Raw genomic sequence first — 19830 nt, forward strand, 5'->3', positions numbered from 1 at the left:
GGTTGCTGAAGTGGGACAAAGGGCACCCGAAACAGCAGCTTATCCAACCACTACCTAATTCATACAGGGGAAATGGGATTTTGGTATCTTCCGTGCCATCCCAAGCCACAGCACAGGTTAGAGAACATCTTGACAGGGAAATCTCCAGTAAATACATTTTTGTCCTTCCTTCTCCATCTGTTCCTTTCACTTTCTTTTTTCTTCTTTAATTGGAGAGAAGGAGAGAGAAAACCTGTTTGAATAAGTGTGTGGGATGGTTTCTCTTGCTTGACCGCTAATAGACACATTACTTTTCAAAAATGCCACAAGGTACTTAAAAGTTGATTCCCTGAGAGCCCCTTTTTATAGCATATTACTAAGCTTATACTTTTCTTTACAACTGTAATTTTACTTTCCATTTGGTTAATACCCCTTATTCCAAGACTATTTTGGGAAGTGACAATGATAAAAATTGGTAGATGATGAAAAATATCTCCCCCAGGTTTCTGTTATATCTCCTCTGGATTTCTCTTCTTGCATCTAATTTTTCCGCCCAAAAGCAGAAGGAACATAAAATGGTAAAGCATGGAAAGGACCTGAGATACAACCTGCCACAGCCATATTCCACATTAGCTGAAGTACACATCCCTACATCCCTTGAGCCAAAAGCCTACAGTGTTAAAAAAACAAGTTACATACATAGAGTAAAAACAATGGTAGTTCTTGTATTCCAAGGAACCCTGGTTATTAAAAAAACCCTGCAAAGATGTTTATGGTTGCTCATCACCATGTAACCTCAAGTGAATTCTTCAATGATGAAATCCTGGTGTCACTGATTTTCCTAACTGTGTGCATATGAAATTGCAGAGGAAGTCCATTTTATTGTTTTAAATTCCATTATGAAACTTTGCAGAAGTGTTTAGCTGAGATATAAGCCCACCACCACTGTTAAATTTCCCTCAGAAACAATAAAATAGCTACTGGTCTTTCTGTTTTTGGGAAATGATACCATGCATTCCTCATGTTTTAGTCAGGAAGCAACACCTGATTCCCTTCATACCCCTGGCAGAGGGAGAGGAAGGAAGAGCAGGAAAGGGCATGATTCGAGAGGAGATAACTGCTCCACAAACACCCCATTCAGAATAGCAGTATTTTAAATCAGCACCTTAACCTTGAAGCCCCAGGCAAATTCCAGTTTGGGCTATTCCATCCTGCCCACCTAAAATTCCTACGGGCAGCTTCCCTCCCCCTTTTTCGAAGCAGCAAATAAAACACAAGGGTTGTGTGTTGTGCTACCAGCAGAGAAATAGCCATCAATCTTTCCCTGAGAGCCAAATGCATTTCTGTAGTGGGAGAGGAATGCAGAGATGCATTTCAGGGGTGGAAGGGGTAGAGCTGACAACAGCAATACCACAAGTGTGTATTTTTTAAGTCCTGCAACTGCTCACTAAATTGGCTATGGCAATCACACTAGTGGGCATTCTATGATTCAGAGATGATCCAAAGCAGTAATTCCAGAGAACTGAAGGCACTAGGAAAGCCTACACATTACCAAAAATGTAAGCAAAATAATGCTGCTCTTTAGGGAAGATGGAAAATATCCCTTGCTGCAATCTTCTCTTCTATGACTTTTGAAACTTTGTGTTGTTTAAGGGAAGAATATAAAGTCAAAAATTGTATCTTGCATACAAGTTAAAATGCACCTTTTGGATACAGCGTAACACATTATGAAGCCTCTTTTAATCCAACCAAACAAAGCTTCGAAATCTTCCCCAGCTAACACACCAAACCATGAAGCCCACGACTGAACCTCTGCTCATACAACAGTTTAGCTTTTTACCTCTTGGTAATCTGAGTAGGGTCCTGCAGGCCTGGATCCAGTTCAAAGATTTCATTATCCAGCAGCCTTCGGAGCGTCACATCTGCCAGCTGCTCCATGATTCTGAAAGCCTCAGAGATATTGAGGAACGTGGAGAAGTCGCGCTCTTTATTTGCTGTAGTGACACGGACTGTGTCTGTCATGAAGACATTGGAGGTTCTTTCCAGTTTCTGGACTTCAACCCAAGGAATGATAAGTTTCACTGCAATCCAAGAGAAAAGCAAAAGTGGGTTGGAAACTTTGCTTTCATCTTTCAGATTTGGGGAACAATCAAATTCAGAATGATATTCAAACCAAAGCGGAAAAAGAAAATTTTTTTGGGGCAAGATCAATGCTGAAATGTCTCTTATGACTCGGCATTCAATCTCACGTACTCCAAAAGACATGTCTTTTTCAGAATCTCTCCCTCAAAATTTTAACTATCTTCACAAGAAATGCTAGACTGGGGAGTGGCATCTTTGCAGAACATCAGCCATACACTCTGCTCCTAGCTCCTTTACAAGTAATTTCTGCAGCCTGCTTCCTTACTACTAGAAGAAACAGCTCATCTCCAGAATACAAAGATAAGAGGGAAAAGCTTTGTAATCTCCTAGAAACAAAAGAGTAGGCAGGTAAAAAAACAATTACATGCACAGTTACTTTAGCTTTTAAAATAAAGCTAACTCCCATCCAAAAGAAAACTTTTTTGGAGACTGCTATAAAGTGTAATTACTACTATAAACAAGACATTAGAAAAGCTGCCTAGACTTTGGATCTTCTCGTTTGGTTGCTTTTTACTGAAAAGATGGCACAGGGCACATCTTGCCCTAAACATTAACTATAGTCAGGCTTGTTTATAGAGAACAAGAAGTGTAGGACACTGTTCTCTTAAAGCTGTTGAATCATATAAATGCAAGTGGCAAACAGAAGAATCAGCTTACTTTAGATAACTACTGCAGGATGTTACTCGCCTCTCACATCAATCTCTGGGTAGAAATTAGGCTGGAAAGGACTTTAAAATAGATTCAATTTCTTCTTAACAACTGTTGGAAGCTTCCCAGATTTCTCTGTGCCAATAACATCAGGACTACACCCCTTAACATCCCTAGCTGGTCTCCTGATGCCAATAAAGCAATAAAAAGGCAGTAATAACAAACATTGTCATATATATATATGACACTTATCAAAGATCATTCATCACCTAAGGAGCTACCCTCAGCAAGCTTTCTGTACTACATGAACCACAGCTGTCAAGATTATTTACAGATTGCATTTTTTCTTACTTAAATAAAGCACAGCTGCATCAACATGCAGAGACTGTTGCAAATGATTATAAAATCAACTGGCCCAGCCAAGGGAAGAAAGTTTAAATAATGCCGTAGCAACAGCACTGCTGTTCAGGCAGGTCAGAGTCACACAGGCTCTATAGTGTTGGTTACAGAAAAAGCACAACAGCCTGTACGGGACCCAAGACCGATAAAAAGTACAAAGTCTTCAAAGTTTCAGAAAAACACAAGTTTAATTAAAAATGTGAAGAAACCTTGGCACACCCTTTCAAGCTATCTGACGATCTAAGCCTCTGAAATCCTACAAACACTTGGAAGCTTAGATAAAAGGGGACTTGTCCTGGAAAAAATTTTCCATGGAGTTTATATTCACATAAGCAGTAAATTAATTTCATGAGAAGTTGAAAACAGGTTCTGATATTGCATTGCAGGTCACTTCAACACAAAATGAAACAAGAAGAAGGGAAAAGACTTGCCAGAAGCAGAAAACTTAACGCTTCCCCTGTAAAGAGATTTCAGTATATGATTTGGGGGGATTTTTATAGAGGTAAAACACAATTGAGAACTAATTTTATTGCAACTCATATACTGGGTTTTTCCCTGTGTAGTATTGAAGAACACAATAAATGTGATTTCTTAGCAATATTTTCAAGACCAGATTTAACCAGATTTCATTTGTGATTGCTACCTGAAAAAGACAAAGGCAATTAATCACTTGTTTTGCATGTAATCAGCATCAGCTTCTCAGACAGTAACAAACAGAACTGTATTAAATCTGGATTATTCCCTGTAACACAAATAATTCATAAACATGGCAAAACACTAGCCTAAAAACAGAAGTAATCTGCTTTATCACAATCAAGAAAGTATTTCAGCATATATGCTGCTTCCCACTGAGCTAGGGAAGTTTGTTTAACCGGAAGAAAATTCAGGGGGTTTTCTCACATTTCCATGCAAATGTATGGGAACGCATACATTGGGAAGACAATGCAACTGACTACATTGGGGAATGAACAGTGTATTTTCCAAGTTCAAAATAAAAAGTTGCAAACATGTAATTGTTTGTTTGGTTTGGGTTTTTTTGTTGATTTTCATAATGAATATTATTAAAGATATGAGAAGAAATCTCTTCTTAATACAACATGATATTGTATTTCCATTATCATTTAACAATCTGTGGTATTGCATAAACAAAATTTTTGGAACCATATAAAGGGTTTTTTGCTGTCCCTCCTCCTTACATTGTTATCTATCATTAATAAGCAAAATTTCTGCTTTGTGTGCTTTGCCAGACTGGCTATCTCAGATTTAATGAGAGAAAACCTGCAATGATAATAAGAAGAAATTATTGACAAAGGATATTATTTAATACTAACCAGAGAACAAGGAGAAACAAGAACTCATATATCTAGTATATATCAAGAAATTCTATTCTACTCTTCCCAGCATAACTCAACTTTTGTTTTTATAGTGAATAACAAACTTAGCTGCATTTCAAATATGACTCTTCCATCTTTTGCTAACAAAATAATTGGCTTGAAATAATATAAGGGAAGAAAAGACCTCCAGCTCTAAGCATGTTTTTGTATGTTTTCAGTCTTAGAAATTACAAGTTACTATCTTTAGTAAGATGAACTTAATTTCTAAACCTACAGCTATATCTCAATATGAAATCCAGATGGAATATGGCGAAGTTTGCCTAATTGATCTGACAAACACTCCTATATTTACAGCAGTATAGGTTTCTATTGCTAACTTTGTTTAAGTTCCACCAGGATAAACAGGCCTTAAAAGGCTAGAGGTTTATTCACAATTTTACTAAACAGAGAAATGCTATAGAGTTTATACGGCTACATTCATTTTTACCATCTTACATCTGTTACTTTTATTTTTACCTTCAAATATCTATTCGGTCAGGCATTTCATTCACACAATTATGTCTCTGTAGAAGAACACCACATCTAAATCCTTTGAACTTGCTAAACCATGTGAAGGGCCAAAAAGCCTCAGGATACGCTTCTTGTGACCTTACTGCACTGCTATTCAGAAACGCAAACAAATCCCTAAATTGCTGTTGTTTTTCCTTAAAAGCTCTGAATTTTCACCTGGTTCTCCAGGACACATTCCTTTTATTCGTCCTGGGATTTCTTTAGGCAGGCAGCTTGACTCAGGCATCCCTGTCCCCACCAGCCCTTCCCCTACCACCCTGCTGCAATGTGGGGCCTCTGCTTCCCTGCCTGCGGGAGGGACTCATCCCTACTCACCGTTTTCAGCACTAAAACTCCTTAATTTAGAACTTGTGGGAGGTCTGCTACATCTTAAGGTTGCTTCACCGTACCAAAAAGAAAAACTAAGTAACAACTATGTCTGTGTGCTCTTGCAGCGTTATTTTTATTACAGGATTCATACTAAAACACAAAGGCTGAAGTGACAATTAAATTAACCAGGATTTTTCACCTGAATAATTAAAAACTCAGAAACAAACTTCAGAGGTGAGCTAGGCTTTTCATAAGAACCCTGGCTATTCTTGCTTTTAAATGTAGTGACATTTATATCTCTCCCCAGCATAAGATTTCTTATGCATTTACACTTACGTTCTTTGCCCAAGAAGAAGGAATAAAAACAGAGATGATTGATGCTCAAATAAAGCCAGCCTTGCCGAGGAACTTTTCCTTTCCAACAGCAACAGGAATAATAGGTAATCAACTTCTCTGCTTCAGGAAAATTAAATCTGGATTCAAATTTCACCAGGGCTTCTCGGAACTTCTCGGGGTCTTCCTCCTGCTCAGCGAGTTTGCTGCTTGTTTCCTCTGCAATCAGTGCCTGAGTCCAGAACAAGACTGCATGTCAGGATAAAGCTACGGCACTCACACTCAGGCAAGCTGCTACAAGCTACCCATTCAAATTCTAATAATGCAACACTTTCTGACAAAGAAATTCCAGTCAGTTTTCACAAATGGAGAAATTACTCTGGTGTTTGCATCTCTCATATATTTTGAATGCTCCCAAAGCAAGACTTTTGCGGCCTTCTTTACCTTTTCCATAGTTTTTTCAATGAGTTTGGCAGGACCATATCTCTGCACTTTCATTATGCTCTTATTTCATATACACAGAGTAAAAATAGACTAACAGTTGTGGCTACTGACCTGTACTATTTACCTATGAAGAAGCAAATCAGTCAGACATGTCAATAACTTGAGACATGCTTGAAACCATTACAAACACATTTCAAGAACATCTACATAAACATAATTAAGATTTCAGATTTTTAATAGTGGTATTACAACAAAGGATTTGAGTATGCATTGCACCATGCAGACAAATAATGCATATATTACAGCACCTGCTATAGTTTGTAATTACCAAGCAATCCTAACATGCTAAAAGCCTTCAGCAGGTGCACGGGTCCAGAACCTGGATTTAATATTAACTAATGAAATCTGAAGAATTTTAGATATGTATTGTGCTAGGTAACAGGCTGTCACTGTCTTATCAAGAGAGATTAATTGAATTTGGTATTCCAGTGCACTTTAGACAATATGCCTTTTTTAAAAAAAAAGCAGGATAAAAACTAGGATTTGTACAGTGATGTTTTGGTTTTGTCCTTTTATTCCCCAGATTCAGAGCCCACACAGCTCACAGCAGCAAGGTTGAAATTCACCAAAAACATTATGTTCCTACAAAATTTCCAAACTGAAAAAGAGGCTATGGAGGGAAGAACATCCCATTAAAACTCTTACAAGAAAAAGCTTGTAGCAGGACCTGAGGAACAGCAGCCCCCAGTGAACCCACACCCCTACCCAGACATCACCAAGCTCCTTTTAGAGAATGTATTTCATTAAAAGCAGAGCTCAGGACACCAGGCCTGCTAAGTTACTCCCCACATCCCATTGCTATTTTTAATCTGATTTGTGGTCACAAAACTCCTCTACTTTTAAAATTCCTTAACCATCCAAAAGGATGCTTATTTCTCCAACCTTGTGGTGAGCCAGCAGCTTGATGTGCTGGCCACATCAGGTACAAGACCCACACAGAAAACAAGTCATGTTTATATGATCAGAACCAAGGATGAGTGACAACAACTTCATTATGTTTTTCTAATAAACCATATATAATCAGGCAGGGGAGGGTGTAAGTGAGACAGTTTCCTTACCTTCACTTTCCCTTTGACAAAACTAACAATATCTTCCTTATTGTCAAACACAGACAAAGTATGGAGCAAGTTTTGTTCCAGCCATTCCCAATGCTGGTTTATTTCCTCTGCAGTGGCTCCTAGAAAGGCAAAAAATAGTATATTGAAACTAATCCTATAAAAAATAAAATTGAAAGGAAGGAAGAAAAAAACATAATAAAATGCACTATTTCATAAATTCATTATGAGAAACTGAACTTTCAACCTCAGAATTCTTAGCAGCAAGCAGGTCAAAAAGGTCTTGTTCATAGCAGCATAGTTAGAAAAAAACAAAAATCTCATTGTTTTAGAGAATTAGTTTTAGGGCTTTTAGTTTTATCTTCTCGAATGCGCTCAGCCAGCAAATGCTGCATTAGAAGTCAAAGCAGAAAAAACATCAAAACTTCATCCTGAGCTGCTAGACTGCAGCTTATTCTGACATGACATCCTCCAGGCCAATGGAAACCTCTGATTTATGCCCTGATCTTCCTCTCTGCCTCCCTCAATACACACACATGCACACACACTCCCCCCACACACAAATACATGCACACCCTTTGAGAGGAATACAAAGCCCTCTATAATAAATAAAGTACCTAAAAAGGAGTTTGGTTCAGCAACACCTAAAGGTTCTACAAGTGCCCATTTCTACAGTTTGGGGAAAAAATAATGTGAACAAAACTCTTTGACTAATACAGCTTTTCAAATCTTTAAAGCTTCTTTCTCTAAACATCTGAAGGGTTTGCTGGTTCTTTAAATGTAATCTGTTCACACTAACTCCAGAAACAATATTTCACTCATTACCAATTTGCTTTGGCTCCTTCTGCTTGAAAGTGAATTGTCTCTGCATGACACGATGACAGAAAAGTCGTAGCAAGATGGGCACCATACAGGGCCAACAAGGGAAAATCTGCCCCTCCAGATCTAACTGGTCAGTAATTAGACATTATAGGCAAAAAACTAAAGGCAGAAATAGTTGCTTCTCCTAGTGCCTTGCTTGTGGAAGAAAGAAGAGAAATAGTTGTATGTAAGAGACATACAAATCACCCATGAATATAATAATAAAATTAATCTCAAATAGAAGACCCATTATCTCAAGATTTGTTTTGTGTGTACATTAGTGATGCATCATGTTGCCTCACAACAACAAAATATTATAAATTTAGAGGAGGATTTTCCATTTCCCACTGCTCTGTTTTCCATGCAGAATGCCAGCTGGCAGGGAAACCTTCCATGCTTTAACTTCCCTGACAGGAAGGTCTTGTACTGAAACTTCTTAAATATCATTAATCAAGGCTAAATTTAAATTAAAATATCATAAAATTAGAGATACTTAAAAGCCCTTTAGGTCAAGAAAACAATTTATATAAATGTTAAAGAACACCAGAAATACAATAATTTTATACTGAAATGGCTGCACAAAGCAAATACTGAGTTGAATCTTTATTTCTGAGTAACCTATAAGATACCAAGTGTATGGGCAAGCTGTCAGGCTGCCTCTTGTGAAATAAACTGTGAGCAAGATCCCTTAGATAGTAGTATCCACACTGCTGGGACTGCTCTGAGCCCAGGCAGCAGCTATACTCCACAGAGACTCCTTCAATATCTCCTGCCTGCCTCCAGAGTTTCTGATTGAATACCAAAAGATCATTTTGGCCCTTTCATTTGGTCAAGCAAACTCAACTTTTTGAGTCCCTTCCTTATTTCTAATTTCTGTGATTTGACCCAAGCATCGCCAATCCCTTATTTCCATTCCTTATTACTCTTCCTGTGCTGATGTTCTGCACAGCATTTTATTCCACCTTTCACCACCTTCTTCATCTGTCAAGTGTTTTGTCTAACCACAGCCTCATTCCTCAGAATCTTTTCTTTAAACTCACTTTGCACCAAATCCTTTGTTCTCCCTCTCCTAAAACCAACTTTGCTTGACTGAGACTTGAGTTTCTTTTTTGCCCATGAGCCTCTGAAAGGAAAATTTCAAGTGGCCCTACACAAGGGATGAGGTTAGGTTTTTTTTTTCCCTGTACTGGTATAACATGATTAACCATCTGGATTAAAACATCTCTGCCAGAACAGCCGTGCAGGGATCAGATTTCCTAGCGCCCCTCTGAGATTTGCAAATGTCTGTAACAGACCTGACCCTTATGCATATATTATCATTTAAGCCTAGAGCTCCTGGAACAGAGGACTGCCAACATACAGTGCAAAATGTCATTTTAATTAACTGCTTGATGACATGATGGCTATCCACAATTAAGTTACACTGGGAGGCTGGAAGGAGTGAGTTCCTGGAACTGCTCCTTGCCCTCACTATACAGCAGCAGGAACAGGCCACTTCTGTGAGGGGAATGTCCTTCTCCACCTTCCCAAGAAGGGGCTGGGGTGATGCTCCTCTGACTCCCATTGCTAGCTGTCCCCTGGACACTCATGTCAGGGTTTCACAGCAGCAATATTATTCACAAACAGCCTCTGCTCCATGGTTCTTTAGTTCTGTGCAGCTCTGGCAACTGTGTACGTTCTACCCCTGCAGCACACAAAACAGACCCCTCTGCTTTCCGCTCTATTACTATAAATCTCATTTTCTCAGTGATGAGCATCCATTCAGAAGAGCCGAAGAGAATTTTAGAAAACATTAATCATGTAAGTTTGTCTCAGCAAAATCCTTAGCCATTCTAACCCAGCAAGTTTGTAATTTGTAATTCCTTCAAAAAAAAAAAAAAATCGAAAAACCACACCAAATTCTGTGTGCAGTAAGAGTGTGGGTGGGGCAAGGATCAGCCCCAGAAAGTAGTACTGCACATGTTCAAATAATCAAGAAGCCACAAAAGCAATGCTTTTCCAGCTAAAGCTACCTGGTTTCATCACAGGACTGTAACAGCATGAAGGTCTTAAATTTCTCCATGAGATGGCATTACTTAAATATAAAAAGGAGGGGAGGAGGGATAGAAAGCACATAGCAATTGCAAAACAAAAAAAAACTAGCCAAAACAAAAATACCCCAAACAGACTTTACGCAAGCTTTTTCACACACACATCTGGCCCAGGGAAAAATTCCCAATATTAATGGGGAACAATTAGGGGGATCTCTGCTGAACCAAGGAAAAATTGCTGGATGAGCATGTAGAGAGGAAAGGGTTAGGGTGAATATATGAACTGACTCTTCCACTTAAAAGACTACTATGTCAAACACTATCAATGACATGCCAATATTTACATTATCTAACTGTTTCATGGCTTGATCTGTATAAGAAAGAATAGAAAAAGATAGCATATTTTCAGTTGGAAGGGATCTACAACAATCACAGAATGGGAAAGGTTGGAAGGCACCACAATGGGTCATCAGGTTCAACCTCCCTGGTCAAGCAAGGTTATCCCAGAACATATTGCACAGGATTGTGTCCAAATGGTTCTTGGAAGTCCCCAGTAAGGGGAACTCCACAACCTCTCTGGGCAATCTGTTCATTTAGTAACAGGCCCACATTATTCTTTGTTTTCCTTTTGTTATTGATGCATCTCAAGGAGCATTCCTTGTTTTCCTTGAAATCCTGGGAATCATCTAGTCCAGCTGACCACATCAGGACAGACCAAAAGCTGAAGTTATTGAAGTTAAGGGCATTGTCTAAATGCCTCTTAAACACTGGCAGCTTTGGTGGGACATCAACTGCCTCTCAGAAGGAATCCTGTTCCAGGATCTGGCCACCCTCTCGTTAAAGACATGCTTCTTAATGCTCCCCAGTCACAGCTTTGAACCATTCCCAAAGAAAAACTGCTGTAAATGTCAGTGCTAGGATTTTGTATATGGAAGCAGAAAAAGTAAGAACAGCCCTGTACACTGGCCAAGCAACAATAGGATGAATGGCACTTCAGATAGCTTTTACTGGGTCATGGTAAGATTGTTGCAATTCATGTTAATATCATGTTCCTGAACATGAGCTTGACTTTCAGAAGTTACAGAAACATTGCAGACGGGATTAGTGTATCACAGACCAGGAATTTGACATTCCCTCCCTCCCTAACAACTTTATCTCCTAAATCTTCTAAATGTTCCATTTATATTTCATTATAGCAAAGTGTGTGAAGACATTTCACAGTAAGCAAGTGAAAGACTAGGCTGGTGAAAGCCTAGACTAAGTAGCTTCTTGCTGTAAGGGATAACCACTACTGGTATGAAAAGATTGCATAGGAACAGAATGACACTACTTTCCAACAGAGAAAATGAAAGCAGCAAACCACCCTCAGCTAAACAACTTTTCCATTGAAACTTAATGCTCCTAGGTAACACTTTTTCAGTGATTTTAATCAGAGGTTAATTTGGTTGTTAAACAAGCTTTCCACACGCACACAGCTAGCTGGGGTTACCTTGAGCTTCCTGGACATGCAGACACTGACCATGCTCAGAATCGGTTTGGGGTTTTCCATCTGTGACTCACCAATAGCTATGGCCCAGTAAACTTCTGATCCATTCAATAACTCACCACATGCAATGGCAGAGTAAACCTGTGAGCCTGGAACTTGGAGTAAAATTCGAAATGGAGCAACGCGTGCATTAGAGTCTAACACGGCATCTAGGGCACCAACCAGGCGACCTGCAAGGAGAAAAGGGGGAAGAGGATTAATGCCAGTTCTCACTTCTGTAGCCTGCAAGCTGTTTCATATTTAAAGCTGTAAAATTAAAATACAGATGTAATTATAACAATTCTTCCCCAGTTTTATATTCTAATTTACAGGTGCTCAGAATGCAAAAGGCAAACGAGATTAGAAGTTCAAAAGCATGTAGAATCCTCTGCATTTCTGGTTTTGCCTCATATATATGTATATAACCACAGAACTGAAGTGGAAGGACCTGAGGGCATCTTAAGAAGTTACTGTTCCAGCCCTGCTCTGAAGTTGGATACATACACCTATATGCTAAGTGGGGTTTGTCTAACCTGTTCTTCAAAACCCGCCACAATCAAGATGCAACAACTTTTCCAGGCAGCCTCTTCCACTATCTTCATTAAATATTCTTAGGAAAAAAAAAAAAAACAAAAAACAAACAAACAAAAAAACAACAAAAAAACAAATAAAAAACCCCAAAAAACCCATACAAAAGCCAAACCAAACAAACAAACAAAACCAGCAAACACCAAACAAAACCAAAAGAAAACCTTAACAAACAACCCTATCCCAAACAAACAAGTCACCTACCACAATCTTAAATTTTCTTGCTGGAAATTAATCTCGCTCCCTGAACATGCAGAGTAACTGACCACAGGCACTTCTGATATTAATGTTCAACATAATGAAAAAGTAACATCATGGTTTCCCACCCTTTAATGATTTCTCTTTTTCTAAAGAAACCCAAATCACCTCATCTATTCCTTATGGGTCATGTTTTTCAAACAGCTTGCTGTTCTTGAACTTACACTGGAATGTCTCCATTAAATTAAATTATCTTTAAGAATGACACTCAACTGGACCTGATGCTCACCACTACTGAAGTCTCACCCGCTAGCAGAACGGAAGATCGTCTCCTCTATCTTGCATACGTACCACTGTATCCAAGAAAGCCTGAAGCAGTATCCCACTGTAAATCAGCACTTGATTTCAATACAGACAAATTAATTTTTAAGAGCTGCAACAATTCCTGACCCCAAAAAAGACTCTCCAATCTGGAGACACCTAGAGTTCCTGGAGCTTCTTGCTACCTATTCCCCTGAGCAGGCAAAACCAAGCTATCCATGAAAAAGTTCTCTGAATGCCATGATTTTCATATGCAAGCTTGCATATTAGAGTAACTCAGAATTGGTTTATGGTGCTTACAAACAGCAATTCAGGGCAGCTTTATACTCAGTTTTCCTGTGCATTCTGCAGAGACACAACATCCTAAGGAGAGGGATGGGCAAAGGGTGAGGAACAGCTTTATCATGTTTGTTTTATCCCTAGAGCATCTAGGAAGTTTTCTGTAATACTTTTTTTTCACTTTGCACATGTAACTTTTTAAACCTGTTGTATTTTTGTTTCTTCACCATTGACCCAACATAAAAGGAAATAATCTCCATCTCCAAAAAATTTGTCAGCCCTTGGCACCACATACTGTTTTAAATACGGCATTCTCCAGTCCGTCACCCAAGTGATTAATGGAAATAATAGAGCCCTATGAAGTCGTAATTGCCTTCTCACTTGGATAACAAATGACAGCTAATTAATTTGAGTATAACACAACCAAACAGCATTTCAACCACTTTCTGGTCTAGAAGCTGTAAGAAGCTCACATGGAACAGCATCAATTACCTGAGAGCACAAAGAATTACATTAAATACTTCCTCCTTGCACACACACAAAACATTGATGATGCTTTCAAAGCCAAGTAGAAGTTGGACACAGTATGTCTTAAAACTGTACAGTGAAACATTCTTCAACAGCAGTTTGCTTCTCACTTAAATGTGACCAGATATTACACTCATCTATTTAAAATGGAGACCTGAATTTGCAGACTGATGACACATATAATATCTGAAGTTGCTACATGCTCTCCTATAACTACAAGAAAAAGGCATAAAAACTCATCCTAGTATAAAAGGTAGCAAATTGGCTGTGCTCACAGAAAACAGTGTGCAGAAAACTTCAGTGTGCAGTCTTCAAAACACTGGATTAAAGCCAGTAAGAGAGCATCAAATGATGCAGAGAACAAAAACAGGGTTTAAATTTCAAATTTTGTAAGAATTGAGACACCACAGAAAAGAAAAAGAAGACATTTCTGTGCTGTGCATGTTTTCCCCTGATGATAGACCTAGGAGAAAGATTCTTTTTCATTTCACTAAAGTCATAGAAAAAAGTCAACTAACAGCAAGTGCTACCAAAATCCCTAGGGAATGCTTAACGAAAATCTGATTTATGAAATACCATTTTTTTTCCTTTCAGAAACCATGAAAAAAATACATGACAGCACAGAAGTAGCCGCAAAGTTTTGCTTTACTAATTCTTAGCCTGTGCAAAATTCATTCCTTTTTCTCTTCCTGAATAGAAGACCAGAAAACCCAATTCCTCTTCTCACTGTTTACTTCTGCTTGCAATTTCAATTTTGCTTACAAACTATTAAAAAGAAACCTATTCCTCCTTCAACTGTACAAAGAAATAATCACCTCCCTTTTCTAAACTACCCATAGCTAAAATATTAACTCAGGATAACAAAGAGGAGCCAGAACTAAGATGCAAATAGAAGAAAAAGAGTGTGGCCATCAGGATACCTGCCAGAATAAAGCCCAGGTGGCCTGGTCCCTCTACAAGCACTTTGCAAAGAACAGCAACTCCACACCTAAAATCTAAGGCATCCACAGGGAGTCCTGTCCTGTCCCACCTCTGCCAGGAGGGGCTGCAGTGGGGCTGCTGCAGAGGGGACATAAGGGGAGCAAAGGAAAACAAAGCCCCCATTCCCGTGTTTGGGGGCTCCTTTATTTTTTGGATGAGAGACTAAGAGTGCATTTGCAGAAGCATGAAAAGGATAAACACTAATATATACACCCTGGCCAATATGGTAATTTAATTGAAACTGTGGTAGCAAGAAAACTACAAAAACTAATTCATTGTGGATAACATTTGCATCATAACATTGAAAAACAGCCAACCTGAAGATCCCTGAGTGAAGAAACAAACAACAGTACACTGATGCTGAAACCTGCTTTGAAAAACACCCAGCTTGTGAGCAACTTCCTCATAACATATCCAAGTTGGTTCCATGGAAGGGCCTTTTTTAAAACAGAATGGTATCTGGCTAGCAAGATAAATTACATTAAGAGCCTCTGGCTCACATATTGATGCATTCAGCTTGCCTTCAGTCAGGGTGATGCAGACTTCTTCCACATTACAGATGAAAGTGAAACCATTTATACTTCAGGACAGCAAAAAATGAAAAGGAAGCAGAAGCAGAAGAGGAAAAGAGAACTGCTAGCCTGGTTTTCTTCCCAAAACTCCCTTTTTATTTCTTTTTTTAAATTTTTTTTTCTTTTTACTCTATATGAGACAAGATTTCTGGGAGGAACTTAAAATGCAGAGCAGCTCTTCCCCTTTAATGAGACACTTCACCAATTTCTTGTCTGTTTTCTGACCTCCCAAGACACAGAAATATTTCAGGAAAAGCAATTAACCACACAGTAACTGTACTATGGAAAGCTGCAGACATGGGTTTACAAAGCCTTCCATGAAAGACCACTGACAGAACATTGCAGGTTCCTCAAAAGGTGCAGGTTTCTTCATGCAGAAGGAATATTTTTAGGCTAAAATTCACATGCAAATGTCTGGTGTAATATGCGTACTTTTGACACATATGGAGAAGAAGACAGGAGAAGTGGAGAGACACTTTTCTACTGAAATTATATGCTTCTCAATAAATCTAAACACTTCAGCTGGAAGCTGTATTTCAGATAGAGGCAATATCTATCTATATTTTTCAGAAGTAAATTTATAAAACATATCTGGAAAACTCACTAGAAATCCTATGCTTTACTGTCTCTCCTTTACAGAGGTCAACCTGTAACCAAATAGAACACAATCAGGACGTCATGCACTACGAATTTGCTGAGCATTTCTTCACACACATACAAAAAAATTAATCAAGGACATTTCTATAAGAGCCAGGTTCTCAAATGAACTCTCAGAAGTGCACTACTCTTCATCTTTGAAGATATGGCTTCTTCCCCTAAATAAAGATAAAAGATCACATTACAATTTCTCTTGTGCCATGTTTTCATCTAGGAAAAGGAACATGTTTACAGTAAATTAACTTTACATCAACTTCTACTAAATGTTCCATATCTTTCAAACTAAAGAATGCAGGCTCCTTTCCTGAATCTCTGTTGACCATCCACATCAGATTTCTAAAATTGTTTTAAACTTCCAAGACATGGGGCAGAGGGTGAGTAAAGCTGAACTCAAACTAGAAACTCAAACTGAAAAACTATCTGTTATTTCCATCTTTTATGACAATGTTCAAGAGGCAGTCCAAGACACCCTCTCTACATACAGCAAGATGATTTCTACCTGCCTCCATCATATATTAAAGGTCTTAAAGGAAAACTTTTGAGAACTACTCAGAAATAGGATGGCCACTTCAGCAACTAAACCATGCTGCAAGGCAGAGGGACTTTCGAGTCTGGGACTAATACATTAATAAAACCCTCCCAAAAATAAAACAAAAAGGGAAAAGGCCACTGCTTTTTTTTTTTTTCTTGGCGGGGGGGGGGGGGGGGGAAGGGAGCGGGGAGAAGAAAAAAAAAGAGGTAATTTAAATCTAAGTGACAAGGAAGCCTTTGCATTGTTACCCTTGCAGTTCTACTTGGGTTTTAAGTACATTTAGTTCTGGGGAAGAGCAGGTCAGATGCACAGAGACACTTGTTCCCACACAGCCCTGAACTTCCCAAATCAAGCACTTACACCCTCCCTTACCAAAACGAAAAGGGTGACAGAAAAGACAGAGTCCAGCCTGCATCTCCAGCATCCTGAAGAACACCTTTAGTCACTGTACAAATAAACTGACTGCTGCAGAAGTTTGAAGCAGAGAGAAAACTGTCCTTCCATTTCTCCTAAGTCTACTTTGAAAAAATAAAAAAAACAATACTTGAGATTTCCACTGCACCTGAGACCAGCTCAGCTGGACAGATGTGCAACAATGCCTGACTTAAGAGCATCTGTCAAATCTAGCCCTTCCAAGAAAATGGGCACAGGACCACTGCTGGAGTTCTGGATGCTGAAAATTTTAGACTTTCTGTACAGACAGACTCTGACTCCCAGCAGAGAACTGCACTGGGCCTGAGGTCATGGAATGGGCTTCCAAAATTGATTGACAGCACTACACTACAGGTGTGTAGTTGGTTAGAAGTGTGAAATATCACAGGGTAGAAAACGTAAGAGTTGGGGTTTTAGAATATAGTAATAAATATGAAGCAAGATGGAATTTTTAGGGCAGAGGCCTAAAACCACCATACAAGGACCCAAACCAATATGCTCAATGACTTCAAAACTGAGTTTTCTCTTGGCTGCAGGCATCTGGCACTTCCAAAGCCATGAAAATTATGGCACCACATGGTCTCTAGGGACTGCAGTGGCTGATCTGCAGCAACATGAAAAAGAGCACTTGGTGGCTGCGCTCACTCATATCATACCAAAGCCATGTTTTAAGTACTCATACCTTCTTTTTTTTCAGTCAGACTGGGTTATTTTTGTAAGACAAAGCCAGCAAATTGGGGTATTTACAATTACAGTCACAGAGCAGCATTGCTCCTGTGCAAAACCATGAAGGAAAAAGCATGCCTTCGAATTCATCCTGGGGAGCTCACTGCTGCTTGCTACATCTGCTCCACCAGAGAAAGCTGGGGGCAGAAAGAAAAATAAGCCCAGTTGTCTGAAAAAAGCTGTACTCTTACTGGAAGGGAGAAAGCTCTTCCAGGAAGTGGAAGGAGCTAACAGTACAGGCTGCTTCCCAGTGGCTGCAGTTTTACAAGGAGAGTCAATAGCTGCAAGAATCACTCTAAGCTGTTTAGGCACGTGAATTGGAAGAAAAGAACAAATCAAACAATTCACATGATCATAAAAATAAAGTATTTTTTTAAGGACAGTGAAATTGAACTAACAGCTTCAATAAAGCAGAATTAATCTTGGCTTTTTGAAGCAGGGAAGTACCTCCTACCCTGAATCCTAATTACTTCTCCACATAGCTTCCTCCATCCCGCAGTGATTTGCAAACAATTAGTGTCTCAGAAGAGCCATGGTGGGCAGCAATTAGCCATGCCAGAGGAGGCAAGCAAACTGCCTGAAGGAACAGCCCACCGCCAGGCAGAACACAGGAAGGGACACATGGAGCACCCGTTCCCTTCCCCCTGCCATCCCTGGGCTCCGGCTGGAACAGAAACCTGCTTTTCACACCAGCCAGGATAAGCTCAGCCTGGCAAAAGGGCACTCCTGGGACAGCACCAAATAGCACAGATTGCTTGCCTGGCTCTGTAAGGCATTTCAGAAGCTCTCCCTAGGACCAATGTCCTTGCCAAGAGAGGGATGGGAGGACAACGAAGCTGAGTCTTATCAGGCCTCAACCAGCTCACCATGCAGGAGCCCTAATTTGTGACCATGACCCCACAGGCGCCCAGGGCAAGACCCAGGGCTGAGATGCAACGAGGACCACTGCAGCATCTATCCTCACCTCTTACAGCCCACCTACAGAGTGCCAGGCCCTGGGCATTCCAGGCTAAGGTGGAAACTTTGGAGCTGCACCAAGGCAGGATACAGCCCACGGCAGTGGCCATGAAGCTCCTGTTGGCCAGTGGTGGTCCCCATTGGGACATCTCTAGATCTTTTATGTTATTTGATTTCTCGAAAAGTTCAAAACTCAGATGTTTAGTGGGTTGTTGATTTCACTTAGGCCACCCTAAAAATCCATGTTTTTGATGGATAACACCATCAGTTATGCAAAGCTGGTAATAACAACAGCTTAATGCAACCACACTGTCTTTGTTGAACTTTGCAAAATTGTATGAACAGCTTTTGATACAGCACAGTACCCATTCCAAAGCATTTATTACACTTCTACCACCAGGAAAAAAGAGCTGCAAAACTTATTTGGTAAGTACATAAGAAAAAAAGATGAAGGAGGACTCCTCCAACAGCTTTAGGAAGGTTCTGTTTCCTTTAAAACGATAAGGCCTCACCACACTGAAAGATAAGTATAGACAACATTAGATTTGCAACATTAGAACTAATGCTGCAAGTATTTATTCACCCAGGAAAATACCCAACATCCAAGCCCTTAGATAACTTCTAGCACAGACCTTGCCAGATCAAACACTGCCACTGGGTAAATTGGTTTCTGTTGAATTGGGACTTTTTTCAACCTAGTATGTAGAAACAAATTCCAACAAAACACTTCCTCATTATGCCAATGTGCCAGTGCTCTGGAGGGAAAGTAGACATGAGAAATGTGGGGAGTTCACGCATTTCACTGTGGGGGTTGGTGTCCCATAGTCCTCATGACTCCCATATTCTCTGGATGTGATGCTAAGTGCTTGTGTCAGACCACCACATGCAGAGGGAGAGACCACACAGGAGGAAGAAGTGAGATAAATTATGAACTGTCTCTCCTGGAATGGTGGAAACAGCATCCCCACCCTGGAGCACCGATTACTTCTCCCCAGCACAGCTTCCCCATGGGCTGTTTCCCCAGGTGGGCATGCTGCCATGGCAAAGCCCTCAACAGCTGCTTATCTCAGTCCTCTGCCATCAGTCCAGTCCCAGCCAAGCCTATTTTTATAGCCCTGAAGGCCACTGAGCCAAATGCTTTGGTTCTCATGTTACAAGTAAAAATACCTGAAACTGTTTTCCACCAGAAAATGGACAAGAAGATGAGATATACCAGTTGCTGCTGCAGCCCTGTAAATTATTCAGGCACGCACCACTACTTTGGGGAATATAAAAAAGTCTCTTTTTTAGTGGGTGCTGTAAGTAATGCTGAATAGACCAAACTAGTGATACATTAACTCTGCCACCACTGACATGCTCATTTATTTTAT

General features: G+C 39.7%; 1 protein-coding gene across 1 annotated transcript in view; it reads right to left on the reverse strand.

The window, feature by feature from the left end:
* The window catches only part of TBC1D8 (TBC1 domain family member 8), a 48597-nt gene that overhangs the window by 22961 nt on the left and 5806 nt on the right, over nt 1–19830 (reverse strand). Inside the window, exons 2-5 of the mRNA XM_030278519.4 lie at nt 11725–11880; nt 7277–7395; nt 5718–5946; nt 1820–2060 (exon numbers count right to left, since the gene is read on the reverse strand). Coding sequence (XP_030134379.4) covers nt 1820–2060; nt 5718–5946; nt 7277–7395; nt 11725–11880 — 745 coding nt within the window. The remainder of the gene's footprint in view (nt 1–1819; nt 2061–5717; nt 5947–7276; nt 7396–11724; nt 11881–19830) is intronic.

Source organism: Taeniopygia guttata, chromosome 1, assembly GCF_048771995.1.
Source record: "Taeniopygia guttata chromosome 1, bTaeGut7.mat, whole genome shotgun sequence".
NCBI classification, from domain to species: Eukaryota; Metazoa; Chordata; class Aves; order Passeriformes; family Estrildidae; genus Taeniopygia; species Taeniopygia guttata.